We start from the raw sequence: 25189 nt of genomic DNA, 5'->3' as shown, positions 1-25189 counted from the left end.
TCCGACTCCAGACCTGACCTTGATCTCCAACCTAAGACCAGACCCCGACTTTCGATCCTAGACTCTACTTTTAAACTGGGACCCGATACCTAATTTAGAATTCGACTTTTGAATGAGACCTGACACACGAATCAGGATCCGACACTTTATCTGAGACCTGACCTCAACTCTCGATCCTGAATCTGATTTCCAAATTGGAAACCAACCCTGACTCTTGACCCGGGATCTGACTTCCAAATTGGGATCGGACCTTGATACTCAATTCAAGATTTGAATTTTTAATCGAGACCTAACATATGAATCAAAACCCAAAACCCATATTAGGACTTGGCACTCGGACCGAGATTTGATCCCAATGATTGATCAGGGACCCGATAACTGATTTATGACCGAACTTCAACTCTCGACCCAAAACCCCACTGACACCCAACTTGGAACCTTGCCACAACACCTGACTCGGAATATGACCCTGACACCCGACTCGAAATCTGACCCCGACCCAACTAGGGCCCCAGAAGGGTGGTCTCAAATTGAGGTCGATAGGGAGTAATCAAGAATTAGGAGTCGAATCTCAAATTAATATCGATTATCGGTACTCGAGACGTGAGTAACAGTGGAAAGTTGATGTGTGAGCTAGAAAATGAATTTTGAAAATATTTTCCTTATTTTTTTAGAGATAAGTCATTTTTCTTAAATTTGAGAAAAATAAGTAATTTGGAAAATATTTTCCTAAGACATTTAAGCCAACCAAATATAAAAATTTTAAAACCAAACAAACTCTAAATATCTCTTTTTGCTGCCATGATTGTGATCAAGTGCTACAATCATTTAGCAAATGTGAATAAAGGATATTGTCTTGTCCTAACATATGGAGTGAATCCGTTTCAACTTGCAGTGGCACATGAAGCTGTATTAATGCGCTAATGGTTGTAAGGCCATGCAAATTGCAATAAAGCAAATAATACAACAATGGCAATTGAAGCTTGAGGAATGTTAGCTGCAAACCCCAGAAGCTAGTTGCCTTCATTGTTACGAAAAACTTCCCCTATCCCACTGTTAGAAAAAATATTACAATATTGATATTGAACTGAATTAAAAAATAATAATTAAATTATCATAAATATTGTATCGTGGCAAGCAACTGCCCTGAAAGCGACTTCGGCCCGACTCTTGTGCAAATCGTTAAGGCCAGTCACTCCCCAAGGTTCCATAGCTCTTCCAAACACGTGCATGGTTGAAAGTTTGAAGTTGCACAAATGCTATTGCCCAGAAATTCACAAAGAATAAGAAGCCAAAGAAGGATAAAGTATATGAGAAAGAAAGCCAAGAAAAGAGAGAATATTTCTTTCGGTGAATGTGCTTTCTTATTAAGAGAAGACAACAAATATATAGATGCAGAAATTGTACGTTTTTGGTGAGGAAATAAATGAGATATCGGTTGAATCTCACATTAAGTCCATAAATTTTTGTACACTGAATTCAAAGTAATGAATGAGTGCATTCAGCACAATTAATTCGATAAAATGAATATGAAATTTTACTTTGCATTTTCATCTGCACAATCAATTGCAGAAAAATGAATACAATAAATGTTATTTTGTATTCTCTCTCATGAACGGAAAACGCTAATACCCACAAGTGTTATTTGGTAAGAACATATTGTTGATTATTCTATGGCCTGGAGTTTTGAGATGCTGGAAGACATAGAAGACCCATAATGCAAACTGTAAGTGAAAATCCCAAAATGCCCTCGACTGAAGCTAAACAGGCACCTCAAATATCACTCTATATTAGAATAGAGTAATACCCAAATCATAGACAAAAGGAAAAGGGCAATTAAAAATATGGAGGGGAAGAATGAATCAGGAGATCAGCTCTTTAAGGACACTATCCCAGCTCTTTAAGGACATGTTAAACACATTTTACTTTCATTTATTTATTTATTGAAACATGCATCACATCACCAAGTTTGCAGTCGCGGAACAGACCTTCCTTTACGTATGCATAATACAATGCTAATTAATTTAGTTCCCAACACACTGTTAAAACATAGATCACAAGTCTATAAAGGTACACATATTAAGGTAAATTGGTCTGGTAATGGAGTCACAAGAGTTGGCTTTCATATACGCTCCATTCCATCTAAATGGAGTGTTTTGCTTGGGACAATTTGCAAGACCCCAGGTTTTTCTGCCAAAAAAAAAAGTGACAACATAGTTATGCTATAAAGCCATGATATATGCTGTTGTATTACTATGATAAGACGTTGAATCAGTGGCGGTCAGAATTTCGATTAAGTGGTGTCAAAATATAAAAAAGTAAAATCTCATAGAAATCAAAGAGTGTCAATATGTAATATATAGAAGAATTTATACTCAGAGATTTACGCGGAATAACATACCTTCCTCTCTAGGATCGATGAGTTATCACCACCAATTGCCTTTATGGTTTCTTACAAGATCACTATGGAGTCTTTTATTGTTTTTCACAACAACTACACGCTTTTGTCTAAGGAACTCTCTCAATGTGTTTGTGTTGTCTTTGGATGACCTCAAATCCTCCTTTTTATGGGACAATATTGAGACTTGTAACTCTTATTCATTAAAGAGTTACATCAACCCTAAAACCATAATCCCCACTTCATTCATGAATACATAACTCTTTCTCTTTTACTGTAGGGAGTTATTTAGTGGAGTTTGTAACTTAATTCATGAATGAAGCAAATTACTAGTCAATCCTTCAATGGGTGTATCTATTTCCAACATCTCCACTCACACATGATGGGATGAATCACATAGAACTTTGAAAAATTAAATTTCCTTTTTAGACATTCATACTGAGTGTATTGTCGTCACCGCTCAGGCACTAAGTTTGGGAGCTCTTATACTAGAAATCCTTTTCTGGATCAACATAAGGGACTACTACCCTTTACGATCACTTATAATATCTTATCATGTTATATAAACTGCTTTAGATGCCCTAGACATGTCTATATACACATATGGCTTCTTTAACCCTCTTGCCATTTACAATTTTTTTAATATGCTTTGTGTCCACCCTTATGAGGCCAACTAAAATAGGCTACAAAATAGACTGGTCTCTGAAACAAGCATGATGTCTATATGTTTAACATGATCTTCTTTTCGCTCGCATATCATTAAGTTCAAGAATAATTACTTTCCTAGCATTAATCCTTCGTGTTGCATTTTCACAACCATTAGATTCATACTAAAGTAGCATACACTAACCCATCACCTCATGATACTGTCAAAGTCATAAGGACACTAGTGAAGAAAGAAATTAATAATTTTTCTTTTCAAGGTCTCACACAGAAGTGAATCCGGGTCTATTCACTTATCTTTCAATTGGTGGTAATGAAGAAAAAGTAGTATGAAATGCATGTTACGGTGTGCTCTGATTTCATTAGAGTTATGTCGACTGTTATTTCTTTACACCTACCGATCTTGGTCAAAGTAAATCATTTACTTAACCTATGTTCTACCACTCTACTGGACTTTTAGAGGAGATCTCTAACATCTGGCTACGAATATTATGGATAGTGGGAATCCATAATTTTGATCCTTTTATTTGACATTTCTTTTGGATCTCATTCTAGTCTTTTATTAGAGCGACATTAAATGATATGTTCTTACTCGAAGGTGCCACATTTATTAACCATCCTTTTAGCGCTAAGAAACATGAATGTCTCATCTTGGCTCGCTTTCCATAAGCACCCAAGGCGGTTGCTCGTGTGAAAAAGCCAACCTTATCAACTTGTACGACTTATTCTAGTATTGTGTTTGTGATAATCTATAATAATGTATGAAATAATCATGAAAAAAAACATGTGCATTCTTTTAAAAGATATGTCCATACATCATGATCAAGATGTTCAAATAAGGAAATATATCGTTTTACATCCCGCACAAGCCTAGAAATTCACATGTTTGACAAACATGTCTCTAGGTATTGGCTTTGTTAAGGGATCCACTATCATCTTTTGCATAGAAATGTACTGTAGAGTAATTTCCTTATGTGCTATGATGTCTGCAACAAAATTATATTTTGTATCTATGTGCTTAATCATACTATGGTCTTTAGTATAAGTCATTGCTTCTTGGCTATCACAAAATACTTGCACCGGATCCATCAGCCTACCAATGATCCCTAAGTGTTCCATGAACCTCTTTAGCCACACAGCTTCTTGTACTGCCGTAGAGCATGCAATGAACTCTGCTTTCATAGTTGATAAAGATATGCATGTTTGTTTCTTGCTACTCCACAAAATAGTACCATTATTAAGCAAAAACACATAACCAGAAATGGACTTTCTTTCATCCAAGTCTCCACCCCAATTAGCATCAAATTAACCGACCAACTGTAAGTAACTCCCTTGATAACATAATTCGTAATAACTTTCCTCTTAAGTATCTCAAGATTCTCTTAACAGCTTTCTAATATGTTTGTTATGGATTGGACTCATAACGATTTACAAGACCCATTGCATAACAAATGTCGGGACGTGTACGCAACATTGCCATACATTAAACTCCCAATTGCACTTGTGTATGGGACTCTTTTCATGGCATCTTTTTCACTTTGAGTTATGGAAACATATTTCTAGGCTCAAATGTTTACCTTTAGATATAGGGGTGTCTATTGGATTAGAGTCTTTCATCCTGAATCATTTCAAGAATTCTTTCAATGTATGGTTCTTATGATAGAGCTAATAAATTCTTAGAACGATCTCTATGAATTTTAACTCCACGGATGTATTCCCATGTCCTTCATTTCAAAACTGAGACAACCAACTTTTTATAGCCTTTACAAAAGTAAGACTATTTTCAGCTAATAGTATATCATCCACATAAAGGGACAATATCACAAAATCAGTTTCAGACCGCTTAATATACACACAATGGTGTTCATCAATCATATTAAAGTATAAGAGGTAATATCTCGATCAATTTGTAAGTACCATTGCCTAGATGATTGTTTAAGTCCATAAATATACCTTTTGAGCTTGCAAACTTTGCGCTCTTGACCATTTTGGATGAAACCTAATTGTTGTTCCATATAAATTTCTTTATCTAATTATCCATTGAGAAATGCAGTCTTTACATCCATTTGATGTAACTCCAAGTTCATAGTTGCAACTATAGCTAGAATCAATCTAATAGAGCTAAACCTCACAATTGAAGACAGAGTATTTTCATAATCAATACCCTCTTGTTGTGTTTACCCCTTAGCCACCAAATGGGATTTTTAGTGTTCAATTAAAGCATTCACCTTTCTTTTAATTTTGAGAACCCATTTATTCCCAATTGCCTTTCGACTTGGTGGAAGATTCACGATTTATCCTCATGGACTCCATTTCCTCTTCCATTTCTTTCATCCCCTTATCCATAGTATGGCATGAAAGTGCCTCTTGAACTGAATTAATCTCTTCATCATCTTGCGGAGTAACTATTAATGCTTCCCCTTCGATAGTAAATTAATGTCAGAAAACAATTCCTCGTGTCCTCCTCCGTACCCATGTCTCTTGTTGAATATCCTCTAAATGAGTAATTCTCCCACTTGGATCAACAAGAGAAGGTACAACTTCTTGTTCCTCACTCCTTTGATCATGAAGATTCTCTTGTTGGTCCACAACTTCATAAAATGACACTTTTTATCAATATCACCCTTACTAGGAAAATTTGTCTCTATGAATGTGGCATCCCATGACTCAAGTTGTGTTATACTTCCATCTTCATTTTCTCCTATAAAGATAGGACCCTTTGATTGCTTTGAACAGACAATGAAGATGTATTTTTTTCACCTAGGGCCTAACTTCGCATATTTATGAGAAGAATCATGCACATATGTTGCAGACCCCCAGGGTCACAATATATTTAAGTCAGATTTTCTATCTTTCCATAATTCATAGGGTGTGGAAGCAACAAACTTAAAGGGCACACAGTTAAGCACAAAAGCTGCAAAAATCAATGCATCTCCCCAAAAGGAAATTGACAAGTTAGCCTGCGCCATCATAGATCTAACCATTTCAAGCAAAGTTCTATTTATTTGCTCGGCTACTCCATTTTGTTGAGGAGTATATGGAATTGTTAACTAGTCACTTCAATTGATGCATTGTTGCCTACATAAACCCATTTTCTCCTAGAAGGAAACCGACAGTATTAAAGCAATGATCCTCTTGTCTTTAGCTATATGGTATGTGGCACCTGAGTCTAAAGTCCATAAAGTATTAGCATCTGCCATTAATACAGTACTAGAGACATAAGCAAAATAAGGAGTTTCAGTGCATGATGGTACCTTATTCTGCACCGGGCAATCCCGCGCAAAATGACCCATCTTATGGCAAGAATAACACTCGACTTTGACCATATCAATTTTTTTAACACCATGTTTTTCTCTCTTCTTAAATTAAGATTTACCGTTCTGATTTTACTTATCAGATCCCTTGTTCTCCCATGCTTTCTTGTTCTTGTTCTTTTACTTAGGATTAGAAGTCCCAGCAGACATCTTCAAGAACAATATGGTGCTCACTATCTTCAAAAGACTTTATACTTTCATTATGGGTCATATGAATTTTCATATATTCCCAACTAGCAGGAAAAGATCTTATAACAACTTGCACTTGTTGTTCACCAAAGATTACGACCAGTTGATTTTAGTTTTAGTATCATGTTTGACATTTATCTTAAATGTTGCCTTATCAATGAACTAATGGACAATCTATAAGTGTCAAATTTGATGGTCAACCTCCTAAAGTTTGTAGTAGAAGTGTAACACCCTATGTTATTCTATCCTAGACTAAGTTTGCGGACCATAAGAAAGATAGAGAAAAATGAGTGGTGCATAAGAGTACGAGTCAACCAACGAGTCGTAGAAACTCCTATGAATAATAGGAAGGACTCATAGTGTTGGCATTGAGTTTTGAAATCTGGCCAAGACAATAAGTGAGTCTATGAGTCTATAGAAGCCTCGTAGAGAGGTCTACGACCCGTAAGGATGAGTCGTGAGATCAAGTCTAATTTCTGGAAAAAAAAATGCAAGCCTCAGTACTTTGGCTATGAGTCGACAAGACGATCCGTAGAAAGAATTATGAGTCGTAGAAACGATTCGTAGAGACCCTTGACATTTAGCCAAAATTTGAAACTCCAAGTCTTTTCTACGAGTGAAGTCGACAACTCGTCAAAGTCTACGATTCGTAGGTATGACTCATAAAAGAGATTCAGAGACTCAGAGATTCAGAGTCTAAAAATATTGCAGGACGAGAAAGGTCTACAATCCGTAACAGTTTCTACGAGTCGTAGACTTGACTCATAGAAACGCTTATAGACTATAACCTATCTCTACGACTGGTCTTCTACAACCCGTAGAAGTTTCTACGAATCGTAGAATTGATTTGTAGACAACCAGGATTGATTTTTATAGAGGGTATTCATGTCTTTTTGTCACACCCCGGGAGAGTACCCTAGGCGTGGCTGACACTCAGAAGCCATTGCTGGCTCCCAACTGAACCACTTGGCCTGATCACACATTCATTCATTCAATCAATCAACAGAAGACTTAAAATAAAGAAATAATTAGGTGGTCAATTCCAATCAATAATATAACTCAAGGAAGAAAGATCATGAGCCAACAAATCGAACTCCAATCTCTGTCTTTAAAATAGTCTGACAAGAACAATTCAAGAAAATAAAATACTCTATCAACACATCACTATCTAGTCTATGAAGTCTCTATCACTATTAGCTAATTGGTACTAATGGCAGGTTCATGGGAAACTCAAATCAGAATGAAAAGACTAAGCTCAACGCAAGAAGAACATAAGTGGTATCCTCCGAATATAGGGGAGGACTCACCAATAAGCTGAGTGTGAACAGATCCTCAACGGTACTCCTGTGGATGATCTATTAAACCCGTGTCTGCATCATGAAATGATGCAGGTCCAAATGGACGTCAGCACGTGGAATGTACAAGTATGTAATATGGCAGAATGAAACATGCATAAGGTAGAATAACATCAACTCAAGTAACTCAGTCACGTGTAAGGAACTCAATCAGGATATCATGAGTCTAAAGCAAGAGTAAGGTTTAGACAGAGACCAACCATATACAATCCAATCCAATCCAATCATTAGAGTACTATCAAGACCAATCTGGATTAACACTAAAAATACTCATGTCAACTCAGAGGACTCAACTCGATAGATATGCAAATTAGAATTTAGCAATACCTTTCAAATCGACACAATCATCTACAATCTCAATCAAACCAATCACAACATGCACAATCTACTCAATTTAGAAGTTTCTCTAATCGACAATTATCACCTATAAGCCAGTGATGCACAACGAAGCGGTGTCGTTTCCACACCCGTCCAATACTTTGCAAGAGTAAAAGACGAATCACTATCATTAGATCCATAATCTATCAAAGTCCATTATTTTAGGACTTAAAGAGGTTTAACCCTCCATCCTATGCTGGCTACATAGTTCATGGGATTTGAGTAGGGACTATACTCTTACCCAATTCGGTGCTCAATACTTCTCCAAAACTCAATATGCTCATATCTATCAGGTACGATATTCAAATCATATTCAAATCATCTCATCTAGTCTCATTGGACCTTTTTTCAACTCATTCGTTTTATCAAATCAATCCTTTCAACCAATCAATTTCCAATCGTTCTCAAATCATTTAGTTATGAGGGATTTTAGACAATCATTTATGAAAACATCCAAGACTATCAATTCATCAACACTATCAATATTATCATCATGCTCACATTCCAATCAAAATCATCCAAAGACTCTAGACTAAATCCTTAATCATGATGCTCTTTTAAATCAATTCAATCCAATCCACTCATTTAAATTAAATACTCAACTCTTTTAAATCTCTTTAAAAATATGCAATCTCGACTCAAAATAATGCATAAAAAAATCAGGCTCACAACACAGTTATAATCTTAAAGACTCTTTCCAATTCAACTAGGGCTCAGCTCATGCTCAAATCATCAAGTTCTTTCAGAAAAAATATTTTTTCAAAATCAATCACAACTTATTAAAACTCTGTCACAAAACCATCATAAAACCATCATTTATGCTCAAAATATTCATGCTCAAAATAATGAAAACTTTCAGAGACTCCTCAGACTCAACTCATGTGAAAACTCAAACTCTTGTAAAATCAAGGTTCAAATTAAATATAATCCTCAATAAGGGTTCATGTGAATGAAGACATGAACATGCATCCAAATGAAATACTCAATCCATGAACAACATCAATACCTATTTAAATAAGTATCGGGAACCCAAAAAGACAATAGATAACTCAAGTATTCAACTCAAAGAACTCGAAAACATCAACTCAACTCAACTTAAATCAATAAAGATGAAGGGGCACATGGACGAACTCAGTCCAACATTGTGTTATCCTTACATACCTTAAAATCTCCATAAATCCAGATGAAAAATCTTAACTTGAAGAAGACCAATCACGATACCCTTTCTTGAAATTCTTGGATTTGTTTTCTTGGAAACCCTATATTTAGGATTTAAGAATTGTCTTAGCGATTCATGTATGTATGAAGAAATTTGGGTTGGAAATCTTGAAATCTATGAAGAAGAACTTACCTTGATGAAAAACCTTGAAAAAGAACCCTAACTTAATGCTTTCTTAAAAAAAATTGAGTGTTAATGTTTAGGAGTGATTGAGAGGGTTTTGAATGAAGAAAAACTGATTTCTACATGTTTAGGGACATTAAAATAACTCCCCAAAGGGTTTAGGACTAAAATTAAACCTTAGAAACTAAAAATTGGCTAAATTCATCGTTCTACCGTCATCTAGGTGATGGAACGTCGCTTGGGTGATGGGTCATCAACCAGACTATCATAACTGGCCAAAAAATTGACCATTCTGCCTAAGCGTGACGGCAAAGGATGATGGGCCATCACATGTCTAACAGTCATCACTTTTTCTTTCGGCCACCAACAGCTTTTAGTGTCTCTGGTAAAATGGTCATAACGTTTTACTATGAACTAGAATTTATGCAAACTTGGTGGAGTTGGAAAGAAACCTCAAAGAAATTTAATTTTATAGGTCATAGGACACCTAAATAGTTATATTCTAGGAGATATTATCATTTGAAGTTGATCTAATTAAAATCTTATATCGAAACTCAACCGGCAAGAAAGCTTTCAACTCAACTTTGGGCTACAGGATTATTGTGACCCTAATTAAATTCAAACGCACTTCAAGCACTAAAGAATCAGTCATAACAATTTCATTACAATTAAAATTAATTGGATTTGGGCCTATACACATACAAAGAGTTGTTCGGGTCTTGGCAAAATATTTTGGGGTGTTACACTTTTCCCACCTTTACCAAACTAAAACCCTAACGTTTAAGGACTAAATTAAGTCCTTTATCAGTATCCTAAATGCGTAAACTCTCTTTAACACTTAGACTAATTGAGAGTGAGGATTTGGAGAAGAGGAGAAAGGCTAGGGTTTGAGTTCTTCAAGGGAGGTCTCCAACTTTTGAATTTTCTTAGAGTTCCAGGTATGTAAGGCTACCCATAATGTGGATTGAGTTCATCCACACGCCCTACATCTTCTGTTTGCTTAGTTGAGATGCGTTTCAAAGTTCCATGAATCGAGACCTTGAATTATCTATCATTCCTATTGAGTTCGTATATAAATTTCATTGTGTTGTTGTATATGTATTACGATATTCTTTGATGAGTCTCTTGAATTGAGTCTTGTTGAGAGTGGGTTCGTGTTTGCATTCACATAAACCCTAATTGAGATTTCATTGTACATTATGCATTGACGGAGTTTTAAAGAATGAGTTGTCAATGTTTTGCATTAAATATATTTTATGCATTTATTTTGAATTTAAAGAATAACAAGTGTCATATTTGATTGAGAAAGACTTTGACTATGAGTTGAGAACTAGCCTAAGTAGCATCTTGAGCATGAGCATTCTAAGTATAAGCTAGTTGAGCAATAGTTCATTAAAACGTCTATTTTGAAATTGAGTTGAGAAGTCAAATTATATTTTTATTTTAAATGTCTTCTTTAAGTTGAGATGAGTTGAGTTTTGAGCTTAAGTCCAAAAGAGACTAAATGAGTATTTTGAGTATTTTACTCACTTAATATATATGAGCATAATAAAGTATTTTGGGAGTAGTATTGAGCACCGATATGGGGTGATCTCATAAACTACATAGCCAGCGTGGGGTAGAGGTCATGCTTCTCAAGTCCCAAAATAATGGACTTTGATTGATTTTGGATCCATTGAGTTGAGCGTCCTTTACCCTGGTAAGGGTATTGAAAGACTACGGCAATGGCAGCTCTTAAGCGTTGTACCATCACTAGCTCATAAATGATGGTTGTCGGTTAGACAACCTCCCACAGAGTAAATTATCATACTTCCTATATGGAGTTATATCTCTTATGTATATTATTTAAAGCATTATATTATTCTACTTCATGATTTATTAAGTTGAGCTATTTTCAAAATTGAGTCATATGAGTTGAGTATCGTTGAGTAAGTTTCCTTTCAGCCATTTTATATACCCGTACATTTCATGTACTGACGTCATTTGGCCTGCATTATTTTATGATGCAAATATAGGTGATAGAGGTCCTCAACAGACACATCGTTGAAGACTAGATCCAACTCAGCTTTTGGTGAGACCACTTACTTTCGGAGGGCTTCATATTTATTTCCTTCATTTGTCATTTTGTTGATGGTCATTTGAGATTGCCTTGGAATTTTCTTGGCACCTCTCTAGTATTGAGTTAGAGGCTTCATGGATAGATTCAGAGTTGAGTTAGAGGGTTCATTTCTCAGTTTATTTTTTAAAATAACTTAATTTCATTATTGAGTATACGGCATTGAGTCACTTCATGCTTGAGTATTTTCAACATTTTAGTTCATTATTCGTGATGTTTTGAGTGCCCACTTGAGCTATTTGTCTTTTGAGTTATATTAAACCTTCCACTGAGAGTTTGGATATGTGATTAGACCAAGTGGTTCGCTTGGGGACTAGCAATGGTCTTCTAGTGTCGGCCACGTCTAGGGTACTCATCCAGAGCATGACAAATTGGTATTGGAGCAAGAGTTCAAGATTCCTAAAGTGTCTATGAAGCCGTGTCTAGTAGAGTCTTGCTTATGGGTGTATCGTGCACCACACTTATAATCAAGAGGCTATAAGGTATTGGGAATTGTTTCACTTCTTTCATACTCTGAGTTCGTGCTAAAGAGTTTAACTCTTAAAGTTCCTTCCTAATTCGTGTGTTACACGTTGCAGATAATGCCTCCTAAATGCATCATAAGTCAGATAAACGCCACCAATATTGAGGTTCCATAGACTGAGATGCCCCCACCATCTGGAGTGAGGACTAGGGGCCGACCTGCAAGGTCTACTGAGGCACCCCAAGAGCCTACCTCTCAACCTTCACCAACTTCAGGGCAGAGTTTCGAGGAGCAATTGATATGCTCACTCAGTTGGTAGCTGCCCAAAATGGTAGCCAGAGTTCACCAGCTTCTAGCTCTAGTTCTCAAGAGTCGTCTTCTTCCACAAGGATTAGGGATTTTCTGAGAATGAATCTGCCAGTATTCATGGGTTCTAAAGTTGAGGAGGACCTCTAGAATTTCATCGATGAGATGTGGAAGATCCTGAATGTGATGCATACTACGGAGATCGAGGTGTTTGGGTTGGTGTCTTAGCAGCTAAGGACATGGCGAACATGTGGTACAACTAGTGGGAGGAAGGTAGAAGTGAGGATGTTGAGCCTGCGACTTGGGATGAGTTTGAGAGTGCTTTCCTTGATCACTTCTTTCCCAGATAGTTGAGAAAAGCACAAGTAAAGGAGTTCGTGAATCTAAAACAAGAGGGGCTGAGAGAAAAGGAGTACGAATTAAAGTTTATCCAGTTGTCCTAATATGCTTCAGAGATGATCCTAGATATGAGGTCTAAGACGAGGAAGTTTGTCTCCGGATTGGGCAGACATGTGAAGAAGGAGTGTAAGGCATCATTACTAATTTTAGACATGGACATTTTTAGGCTCATGGTCTATGCTCAGCAGGTTGAGGAGGATAAGAGGAAAGATAAAAAAGAGCACTTGAGCAAGAAAGCCAAATCAGTTGGGCATGAGAATGAGCCGAGATAAGGCAAGGGCAACATATCCTTCTTTCAGAAAAAAGTCATCCAGCTACGCTCCGTCGATAGAAAGTGCACCTTCCCCTAACCATAGGTATGACCAGAAATCCCAGAGTCACCGAAATTCTAGAGATCAGGGTTCCCAATCCCAAGGAAATATGGCCCAAGGATCGAAGGAAGCCACCCTGCAGCAAGTGTGGAAGACTCCATTTGGAAGAGTGCAAAGAGGGTACCAGGGGTTGCTATAATTGTGGTAAGGAGGGTCATTTCCAGAGGGATTGCCCGATGTTAGGAGACAAAGCTCAATCTTCTTCCGCGGCACCAACAAGTCGGGGGTAACTAGAGGGGTAATACTGCAGGTACAAGCGGAGGTACAAACCGCCTATACGCTATGGCTAATCGCCAGGATCAGGAGAACTCACCAGATGTTGTCACTGGTATGCTAGGAGTATTCTCTTTTGATTGTTCTATTTTACTTGATTCGGGTGCCACTTTGCATTTTTGACCCCTATGTGGCAGATAAATTTGATAGAATTCATGAGTGGACGCTTGAGCCTTTCCGTGTATCCACTCCTGCCGATGAGTCTATCTTAGCGGAGAGGGTCTATAGAGATTGTATCGTGTCAATCTATCTCAAGGATACCATGGCTGACTTAGTTGAGTTAGACATGGTTGATTTTGACGTGATTCTTGGCATCGACTGGCTTTATTCTTGTTATGCCTCTGTCGATTGTAGGGATCGGTTGGTTAAGTTCAGTTTTCCAAATGAGCCTACCTTAGATTAGAAAGGTAGTCTTGACGTGCCAAAGGGTAAATTTATCTCCTACCTTAGAGCTAGAAAGTTGATCTCTAACGGGTGTATATATCACATCATTAGAGTCAAGGATGATAGTGTTGAGTCCCCTAATCTTAAGTCAGTCCCAATTGTAAATGAGTTCCCAGAAGTGTTTCCTAAGGATCTGCCCGGAGTCCCTTCTGATAGAAAGATAGATTTTAGGATTAATGTCCTTCTCAATACACAGCCTATCTCTATTCCACCATATAGAATGGCTCCTACCGAGTTAAAAGAGCTGAAAGAGCAGCTTAAATATCTCCTAGATGAGTGGTTTATTAGGCCAAGTGTCTCACCTTGGGGTGCTCCTGTCCTGTTTGTGGGAAATAAAGACAAATTCTTGAGAATGTGCATTGACTATCGTCAGCTGAACAAGGTTACTAAAAGGAAAAAGTATCCACTTCCGAGGATCAATGATCTTTTTGACCAACTTCAGGGTGCCACTTGTTTCTCCAAGATAGACCTCAGATTAGGCTATCACCAACTGAAAGTAAGAAAGTGTGACATCCCAAAGACAGCCTTCAAAACCAGGTATAGTCACTATGAGTTTCTAGTAATGTCCTTTGGTTTGACAAACCCTCATGTAGCATTGATGGACCTCATGAATAGAGTATTCAAGTAGTATCTAGATATATTTGTGATCATATTTATCGACGACATATTGATCTATTCGAGGAATGAGGAGGAGCATGCTAACTATCTCAGAATTGTCCTCCCAACTCTCAAGGAAAAGGAGTTATATGCTAATTTTCCAAGTGTGAGTTCTGGCTAGCATCTGTGGCATTCTTAGGCAATATTATTTCTGGATATGGTATTCGAGTTGACTCACAGAAGATTGAAGCAGTTAAGAACTAGCCAAGGCCCACATCCCCGACTAACATAAGAAGTTTCTTGGGTTTAGCCGGCTACTACCGTAGATTTTTTGAAGGGTTCTCATCCATATCTTCACCATTGACTAAGATAACTCAAAATAAGGCTAAGTTCCAATGGTCAGATGCTTGTGAGGAAAGTTTTCAAGAGTTGAAAACAAGGTTTACTACTTCTCCATTGCTATCCCTACTCGAGGGAATGGATGGTTTTGTTATCTATTGCGATGTGTCCAGAGTTGGATTGGGTTGTGTGTTGATGAAGAAGGGAAAGGTGATAGTTATGCTTCTAGACTTCTTAAAATTCATGAGAGAAACTACCCAATTCATGACCTTGAGTTGGCATCCATAGTATTCGCTCTCAAGATTTGGCGTCATTACCTTTATGGCGTGCATGTTGATGTGTTCACAGATCACAAGAGCCTACAATATATGTTTACACAAAAGGAGTTGAACCTGAGATAGAGGAGATGGCTTGAGTTGCTTAAGGACTATGATATGAGCATTCTTTACTGCCCAGGTAAAGCTAATGTCGTTGTTGATACTCTTAGCAGGTTATTTATGGGGAGTATGGCCCATGTAGAAAAGGGAAAGAAAGAATTAGCTAAAGAGGTGCATAGGCTTGCACGTTTGGGAGTTCAACTTATTAACTCTAGTGAAAATAGTACTATTGTTCAAAATAGAGCTGCATCATCTCTAGTTGTAGAGGTGAAGGAAAAGCAAGATCAAGATCCCATTCTCCTCTAAATGAAAGATGACGTTCATAAGTAGAAGGTGATAGCTTTTGGCAAAGGGGGAGATAGAGTGTTGAGGTATCAAGGGAAATTGTATGTTACAAGTGTTGATGGCATCCGAGACAGAATCATAGCAAAAGCCCATAATTCCATGTATATGATCCATCCAGGTTCTACAAAGATGCACCACGACTTAAGAGAAGTATATTGGTGGAGTGAAATGAAGAGAGATATATCGGAGTTTGTGTCCAAATGCCTGAACTGCCAGTAAGTCAAAGTTGAGTATCAAAGGCCTTGTGGAGTATCTCAGAATATTGAGATTCCAGAATGAAAATGGGAAATTATAAATATGGACTTCATTACAAGTCTATTGTGGGTCCCGCAAACAGCATAACTCTATTTGGGTGATTGTGGACAGGATGACCAAATTGGCCCATTTCTTGCTGGTTAAGACTATGGACACTACAGAGAAGTATGCCAGACTATATCTTCGAGAGATTATTAGACTGCACGGAGACACTTTGTCTATCATCTCAGATAAAGGAGCTCAGTTCACTGCTCAATTTTGGAAGTCATTCCAGAAAGGTTTAGGTTCAAGAGTGAACCTTAGTACTATTTTTCATCCGTAGATAGACGGCCAGGCAGAACGTACGATACAGACTTTGGAGGATATGTTGAGAGCCTGTGTCATTGATTTCAAAAGTAATTGGGATGATCATTTACCTCTTATTGAGTTTGCATACAATAATAGCTTCCATTTGAGCATTCAAATGGCTCCCTATGAAGCTCTGTATGGGAGGAGATGTAGATCACCGATTGGTTGGTTCGAGGTTGGTGAAGCTGAGTTGATTGGGCCAGACTTGATTCATCAAGCTATGGAGAAAGTAAAGATCATCTAGGAGAGGTTGAAAAGTGCACAGAGTCACCAGAAACCCTACACTAATGTTAGGAGAAGAGATTTGGAGTTTGAAGTGCACGATTGGGTATACTTGAAAATTTCACCCATGAAGGGTGTGATGAGATTTAGAAAGAAAGGGAAGCTCAGTCCCCGCTACATTGGTCATTAACAGATTGTGAAGAGGGTGAGTAACGTAGCCTATGAAATGGAGTTGCCTAGAGTTAGCAGTTATTCATCCTGTGTTTCACATCTCTATGCTTAAGACGTGTTTAGGAGATCCTTCCCTTGTTGTCTCAACTGAGAGCATTGCGTTGAAAGAGAGCCTGAGTTATAAGGAGATCCCAGTTCAAATCCTTGATCGTCAGGTTCGCAAATTGAGAAATAAGGAGGTAGCGATCGTTAAAGTTCTATGGCGAAATCAGTTCATTGAAGAAGCTACATGGGAAGCTGAAGAGGATATGAAAGCTAGATACCCTCATCTATTCATGCCTCCTAATGATGATGTTGATGGTAATGTCCCTTTTTCCTATCTTTGATTTGAAGTTCCTTCCGAGTTTGAGTATTCGATGTGTATTCTTGAATCCAAGTAGTGATTGTTTGATCGATGGAGTATTTGAGTCTTGATTTTATTCATGTCTTGAGTAACCCTGTAGATTGATCTTCATTCAAGGACGAATGATCTCACGGGGAAGATATTGTAACATCCCGTATTATTCTAGCCTAGATTAAATTTGTGGACCATAAGAAAGATAGAGAAAAATGAGTGGTGCCTAAGAGTACGAGTCAACCTATAAGTTTTAGGAACTCCTACGGATCGTGGGAGGGACTCGTAGTGTTCGGAATTGAGTTTTGAAATCTGTCCAAGACTAGAAGTGAGTCTACAAGTCTATTGACGACTCGAAGAGAGGTCTACGACCCGTAACAATGAGTCGTGGGATCAAGTCTAATTTCTGGAAAAAATGCAAGCCTCAGTACTTTGGCTATGAGTTGACAGGACGATCCGTAGAAAAAATTATGAGTCGTAGAAACCCTTGACACTTAGCCAAAATTCAAGACTCCAATTCACTTCTATGAGTAAAATCAACGACTCATCAAAGAGTCTACGAGTCGTAGACACGATTCATAGAAGAGATTCAGAGTCTATAAATGTTGCCAGGACAAGAAGGGTCTACGACCTGTAACACTTTCTATGAGTTGTAGACTTAACTCATAGAAACGTTTATAGACTGCAACCCATCTCTACGACTGGTCTTCTGCGACCTGTAGAAGTTTCTACAAGTCATAGAACAGATTTGTAGATGGCCAGGGTCGATTCTTATGGAAGGTATTCGTGTCTTTTCCCACCCTTCCCAAACTAAAATCCTGATGTTTTAGGACTAAATTAAGTCTCTTATCAATATCCTAAATTCCTAAACTCTCATTAACACTTGGTCTAATTTAAAGTGAGGATTTGGAAAAGAGGAGAAAGGCTAGGGTTTGAGTTCTTCAAGAGAGGTCTTCAACTTTTGAATTTTTTCAAGTTCCAGGTATGTAAGGCTACCCATAACGAGGATTGAGTCCATCCACGTGCCCTACATCTTCAGTTTTTTTAGTTGAGATGAGTTTCAAAGTTCCATGAATTGAGTTCTTGAATTATCTATCATTCCTATTGAGTTCGTATATAAATTTCATTGTGTTATTGTATATGTATTACTATATTCTTTTATGAGTTTCTTGAATTGAGTCTTGTTGAGAATGTGGATTCCTGTTTGTATTCACATGAACTCTAATTGAGATTTCATTGTATATTATGCATTGATAGAGTTATAAAGAACGAGTTGTGAACATTTTGCATTAAATATTTTGTGCATTTATTTTGAGTTTAAAGAATAACAAGTATCATCTTTGATTGAGAAAGAGTTTGATTATGAATTGAGAAATCTCCTGAATAGCATCTTGAGCATGAGCATTCTAAGTAAAAACGAGTTAAGCAATAGTTCATTAAAACGTCTATTTTGAAATTGAGTTGAGAAGTCAAATTATATTTTTATTTTAAATGCATTATTTGAATTGAGATGGGTTGAGTTTTGAGCTAAGTCCAAAAGAGACTAAACGAGTATTTTGAATATTTTACTCACTTGATGTATATGAGCATAATAAAGTATTTTGGGAGTAGTATTGAGCATCGATATAGGGTGATCCCATAAACTACGTAGTCAACGTAAGGTAGTGGCCATGCCTCTCAAGTCCCAAAATGATGGACTGTGATTGATTTTGGATCCATTTAGTTGAGCGTCCTTTACCCTAGTAAGGTATTGAACGGTTGCGGCAACGGAAGCTCTTAAGCGTTGTACCATCACTAGCACATAAATGATGGTTGTCGGTTAGAGAACCTCCCAAAGAGTAAATTATCATACTTCCTATATGGAGTTATATCTTTTATTGCATATTATTTAAAGCATTATATTATTCTACTTAATAATTTATTAAGTTGAGCTATTTTCAAAATTGAGTTATATGAGTTGAGTTGAGTAAGTTTCCTTTCAGCCATTTTAAATACTCGCATTTTTCATGTACTGGCGCCATTTGGCTTGCATCATTTTATGATGCAGATATAGGTGATAAAAGTCCTCAACAAGCGCATCGTTGAAGATCAGATCCAACTCAGCTTTTGGTGAGACCTCCTTGCATTCAGAGAGCTTCATATTTATTTCCTTAATTTGTTAGTCATTATGTTGATAGTCATTTAAGATTGCCTTGGACTTGTCTTGGCACCTCTCTAGTATTGAGTTAGAGGCTTCATGGACAGAGTCAGAGTTGAGTTAGATGAGTTCGTTTCAGAGTTTGTTTTTTCTTTTTTAAAACTTAACTTCATTATTGAGAAAATGGCATTAAGTCACTTCATGCTTGAGTATTTTTCAGCATATTATTTCATTATTCGTGATGTTTTCAGTGCCCACTTCAGCTATTTGTCTTTTGAGTTATACTAAACCTTCCGCTAAGAGTTTGAATGTGTGATTGGACCAAGTGATTTGCTTGGGGACCAGCAATGGTATTCTAGTGCCGGTCACGTCTAGGGTACCCTCTCGGGGCGTGATAAGAAGTGCCACCAAACATATCTTTCAATGCAATCCACTTGGCTTGGGCCGTTGGATAAGATTCGAACTCACACATAAGATCATCGGCCATACTGCTCAACAACAATGTTATGCGAGCAGTACTATTTTTTTTCTTCCAAACTTGAAAAGTCTCAAGATTTCTCTCATGTTGTTGTGTGTATTTATCGCCGGCTAAACCATCACATGGTTTAAGATCTCCAAAACATCTTGCTCTTCAAGGATGTACTGAATTTTACGATAATGTCATAATTACCACCGTTTAATTTTTCACCCTTATTCAATTCAGCAATGATAGTCTTTGAAGCCATTTTATAAATTATCTACGCATATAGAAGACATAGCACAAATAAGCACAAACACAATATTTTTATTTGCTGCAAAATTGTATCTAAATTAATATTGTTTAGCTAGAGCCTCAAGTTCAAAAGTTTATGTTTGTTTTACTTTCATCACATGTAACCTTAAGCACATCAATATTATTTTTAAATCAATTGTGCGCTAATAAATTATGATAGTTCTAAATTTAAAAAAAATGTCTATTAATAAGAACTGTACTCAAAATATGAATATGTGTATATACATATGTCTCAAACAAATGACACAAATCATAATCATGAATTATTATTATTATTATTATTATTATAAATATTATTATTATTATTATTATTTAACATAAACACTCATGATCCAGTTACAAACTAAAAAAAAATTAGAATTTAGAATTTTGAGTCTGTAATGCGCGTCAAAATGCAGATAAAATATATCAAAGAAAGATCATCTAAGGTCCTTCAAAATGATATATAAACTATTTAAAAAATAACAAAATTTGACAAGTTGTTTCTTTTTCATTGAAATTTGCCAAGAAAACTTTTAAAATTCAAAATTTTCAGATTATGTTTTCAAGCAGCCAACTTTCAAGGCGCAATGGCTTTTGGTTTTGAATCGGGCTAAGGTGTGCATATCTCCTTTATTCAATATCAAAAAATTACAAATAATATATTGTTGGAAAGGTTTTAAAAATATCTTGCACACATCAGAAGCCTGTAGTGGGAGAAAATGATCTTGAAAGTTTGGGCAGTATGACTGAAATGTCCCCTTTTTTGTTTTCTTTGGCAGTCAACTTTCAACACTCATATTTCCTTTATCCGATATCGAAATTTTATAAATAATATATCGATGAAAAGTTGTTGAAAATATCTTTCCATTAATGTATGGTTCGTTCAATTTGGCTATCCATACTAGGAGATAACTTAGCCGAAAGTCAATGCGTTTATTAAAAAATCTTTTGCGAAATGCTATAAAATCGAAAATCCGCTTATCACTAAAATTTAATCCTGCAATGGTGAAAAGATACACACATCTAAAAACCTTGCTATGATACCAATGATGAATTTATACTCGAAGATTTACGCGGAATAATACATACCTTCTTTTCTAGGATAGATGTATTATCACCACCAATTGCCTTAGAGGAAACTTACAAGATCATTATGGAATCTTGTACTGTTTTTTCACAACTACTACACTCCTTTGTCTAAGAAACTCTCTCAATGTGTTTGTGTTGTCTTTGGATGACCTCAACTCTTCCTTTTTATAGGACAATATTGAGACTTGTAACTCTTATTCATTCAAGAGTTACATCAACCCTAAAACCATACCTCTCACTTCATTCATGAATACATAGCTCTTCCTCTTTTGCTATTTGGAGTTATTTAGTGGAGTTTGTAACTTCCTTCATGAATGAAGCAAATTACTAGTCAACCCATTAATGGGTGTATCTATTTCCAATAGATATACATTAAAAAAAGAGATAAATGTCAAAAACACACTTAAACTATCACTTTTTTTTGAGTTTTATACCTAAACTATTAATAGTGTGAGTTTCATACCTAAATTATCCCTTATTAGTTTAAGAAACACACTTGTCTCTTTTATTACACTCCTATCATGGAGTGTGTACTAGACTCTCTCTTTCATTTAAAAAAAATTGTCACAACACACTCCAAATGGACAAAATATTCCACCTTAATAAAAAATAAATAAATTATTAGAATTAGTTAAAATTAAAGAGTAAAGTATTACTATCTCCCATCCAAAAAAATTATAAAATAAAATATAAAATATTTTTTTTACCTCACTTCACCATTTTCTCTCACCATAGCCCCCTTCACCCCACCACCACCACCACCATTTTTTAGTTTTATTTTTATTTATTAAATTTCTTTCATAAAAGTTATTAAAAATATTCTTACTTCATCTCCCCCTCCCCCTTCAAATAATAATTTAGATATTTTTTTAAAAAAATAAATTCTACTCTGCTCTGTCTAACCCTCTGTTTTCAAATTTTTTTCGTTTTATGTTAGATATATACATATGATTTTAAAAAAGTATTTTTTACTTGCCACAAGACTTTTTTTAAAATAAAATTTTATTTCTATTATATTCGGTACGCAAGTAGGAAAAATATTTTCCTAAAAATATATGTACATATCTAACACAAAACGAGAAAAATATATTTTAAAATATGTATAAATTAAGAGCACAGGGTTAGATAGAGTGGGTATAATTTTATATTTTTAAAAAATAAAAATAATAACATTTTTAGGAAGGAGTGGGGGAGGGAGTGAAGTATGATTTTTAAAAAAATATTTTATAAAAGAAAGTTAAAAAAAATATTAAAAAAAGGGGATTGTGGTGGGTTGGAGCGCGTGAGCAAAATATTTTAAATTTTATTTTTTAAAAATATAATTTCTTTTATAAAAAATTAATTTCTTATTTTGGAGATAGAAATACTTTAGTATTTAAATTTCAACTAATATTAATAGTTTATTTAATTTTTGTCAAGGTGGATATTTTATCCATGTAGAATGTCATGTGGCAAGATTTTTTAAAAAAATAGAAAGAGTAGAGAGAGTGTATTACAAACATATGTTTTTCTCAAACTAATAAGTGATAGTTTAGGTATGAAACTTACTTCCAATAGTTTAGATATGAAACTCAAAAAAAATAATAGTTTATGTGTGTTTTTATACTTATCTCTTAAAAAATATTTTTTTACTTAGCTATACAGTGTAATTTTCTAATAAAAGAGTGTGGATCAACAACCCATAAAGGAGTGTGGATCGATACCCCTCAAGTGTATATGGCTCCGCAACTGCGAATGTCCTCCAAAGCTCCAATGACTATATTTTGAACAAGCCCATAATCATAGTCAGGCAAAAAGAAAATCTGGATATGCAAACTATCTCCAAAACCAGTTATGAGGTTTCTCAAACCAAGTAAAAGAATGGAAGATGCTTAAATTCCTTCTCAACTCTCATTACGTAATCTTCAGAAATGCACGACTCATGTTTGACCTTCCACAAAGGCTTATGGTTATTAAGATTTAGAAATTTTGCTAGTCAGCATTGGACCTTCCATTTTATTGTGAAAATGGCAGCACGTGCATCGAAATTATATTATAGCTAAAATAATTACTCAAATCTATTTTGACAATGGATGTTGAATTAAAATAACTACATGTAATAATTATCATGAATGAAGTGAATAACCTCATGGTATCAAAATACAGAGGCATTAAGCCTTTGAGAGGACATATAAGGGTATAAGCTTGACCTTTTTTTTTAATAATATCTAAAAACAATACAGAGAAGAGAGGGTCTAGGGCCTACCGCAAGTTCTTGAACTCGTCATTTCTTATTCCTTCCTAAACAAATCACTGAATCATGTGGTGTTCAGGTCAGGGGCAGAACTACAGGGGTGCCCTCATTGGAAAATTAAATCGTATATATAAGGTCAATTTATTTATTCTTGTATAAATGTTAAGTTTTGAATCCCCTTAATGCAATATGAGCTGCAACTCCATGACTGAAGGGCTTAATGTGTAGACCGTTGTTGCAAGTTTGAGTCTAGCTAGAGACCTTCATTTTACCTTTTTGAATCCCCTTGTCGAAAGTTCTGGTGTGACACACAACATTGGAATAGGGTAAAGGAAAGTCCAGTAGTCCAGTCACTGGAAGTTCGATTTTCAGAAAATGTGGAAGCACATTCTCTTTTATTGGCTCAAAACCAGTGTCACTTTTATCATTTCAAATATATATCTTGTCATGGGAAAAAGGATTAGTTAAAGAGGAAGATCAATAAAACTTACTTGAAAGCTCAGAAACCTGCTCAGGAGTCAGCTTGGCAGAGAACCCACTAGCCGCATACTTGTAACTGTAAATCAAAGCCTCCTTTGCAGCATCCTCACTTTTTCACACAAAGATCAGTAAATACTTCAATCTTTCGTATTCCGAATAATAGAAATGCATATGTGACGTTAAAAAGAGGACACTGGGAAAGAAGGAAAGGGGTGTAGCAGCATCCATCTGGAAACTCAACAACTAATCAGCTGATCAGAGTCCTTCAACCAATTCTCACTTAAAGTTTTGGCAAAGTTAAAAGCATTAATTTTAGTCTTTATAGGGAAAAAAATACTTGGATGTTCATATCATGTATAAGCTTTTAAAGAACCCCCTAAGAGTAACATGGATCAAAATTCTTCTCTCTTTTCAACTCTTTCAAAACTAAGCTAATTATAAAACGGGTTGAACACGTGTAACTTGGAATTTTCAGGGTTGTTTCCGCCAAAATGGCTTAAAAAAATAATTGTGGTGTCCAGACCAGCTTGTCTAATTTTATGGGATAGCTGCCACCTTCTGTTGGAATTTGAACATGAGAACCTCATTTATATATTTCATGACCACTAGAAGACGCCAAGAATTGAAGCATCAGAAGAACAAAAATGCAATCTTGAATACAATCAACAAGAATAAGTTTGTATCCACTTTCTTTTCTTCCTCTTACAAGATGCCAAAAGTTGAAGAATCAAGACAGGGAAAAAAATAATCAATCTTGTAATAGAGTTAACAAGAATATTGGGGAAAATATTGAAGCAAATAAAATTAGAAGAAGAAAATCTGAATTGATAGAGAGGTGTCCAAACATGCAACTAGTAAGAATGAAAATCAATGGAACCAAGAAAGAACCTGCCAAGAACAGAAGCTAGGATCTTAATATGGTACTCCTCAGGTTCTTGATCTTCAGGTTGTTCAGTATGAACAATAAACACCTTTGCTTCTGTGGAGGGTTCAGAATCCGACATTGATTTAGCAGTAGCTGCAACAAAAAAGAAAACAAACAAAATGATTTGGGTTTTCTGCAGCATTTTGATTATGTAGAGACCTTTTGGGGATTTCCTTAATAATAAACAAGTTATGATTTTTGGGATGCCGAGTATCTTACCAAACTGTCTTTGTTCCTACAGGCTACAGCTGGAGGACTTTGCCACGCGTGGCAATGGTCTTTCATAATAAAGATGGTAAAGCTCTTACTTTAAAATTAATTCATCTTATTTTACCTCTTCATGAATGCATGAAATGTGTTCTTTATATGATTTTTTGTCAAACTTAATTGATGTGAGGCGAAAATATATATATTTAATTATTATTTATTTTATATTTAATATTTTATTTTATTTTTAGCATGAATTTTATGAATTATGCTTAATAGTATAATTTATTTGTAGGATTAAATTG

The 25189-nt window shown here is 35.9% G+C and overlaps 1 protein-coding gene across 2 annotated transcripts; it reads right to left on the bottom strand.

Moving 5' to 3' along the window:
• Positions 1-1906: 1906 nt before the first annotated feature.
• On the bottom strand, positions 1907-24970 carry LOC129904626 (subtilisin-like protease SBT3.17). 2 transcript variants are annotated; one of them, XM_055980203.1, is made up of 4 exons: positions 24897-24970; positions 24641-24770; positions 23764-23861; positions 1907-2190 (listed from the first exon to the last, which is right to left on the bottom strand). In XM_055980203.1, exons 2-4 carry the CDS (start codon positions 24754-24756, stop codon positions 2123-2125), a joined length of 282 nt encoding a protein of 93 aa, XP_055836178.1. In that variant the 5' UTR covers positions 24757-24770; positions 24897-24970; the 3' UTR covers positions 1907-2122. The 2 variants fall into 2 exon arrangements, with proteins under 2 accessions (XP_055836178.1, XP_055836177.1); XM_055980202.1 differs by lacking the exon at positions 24897-24970 and having other exon boundaries at positions 24641-24871.
• Between the last annotated feature and the right edge of the window lie 219 nt (positions 24971-25189).

Source organism: Solanum dulcamara, chromosome 9 (genome assembly GCF_947179165.1).
Source record: "Solanum dulcamara chromosome 9, daSolDulc1.2, whole genome shotgun sequence".
NCBI lineage: Eukaryota > Viridiplantae > Streptophyta > Magnoliopsida > Solanales > Solanaceae > Solanum > Solanum dulcamara.
This window is presented reverse-complemented; position numbering and strand designations above follow the sequence as displayed.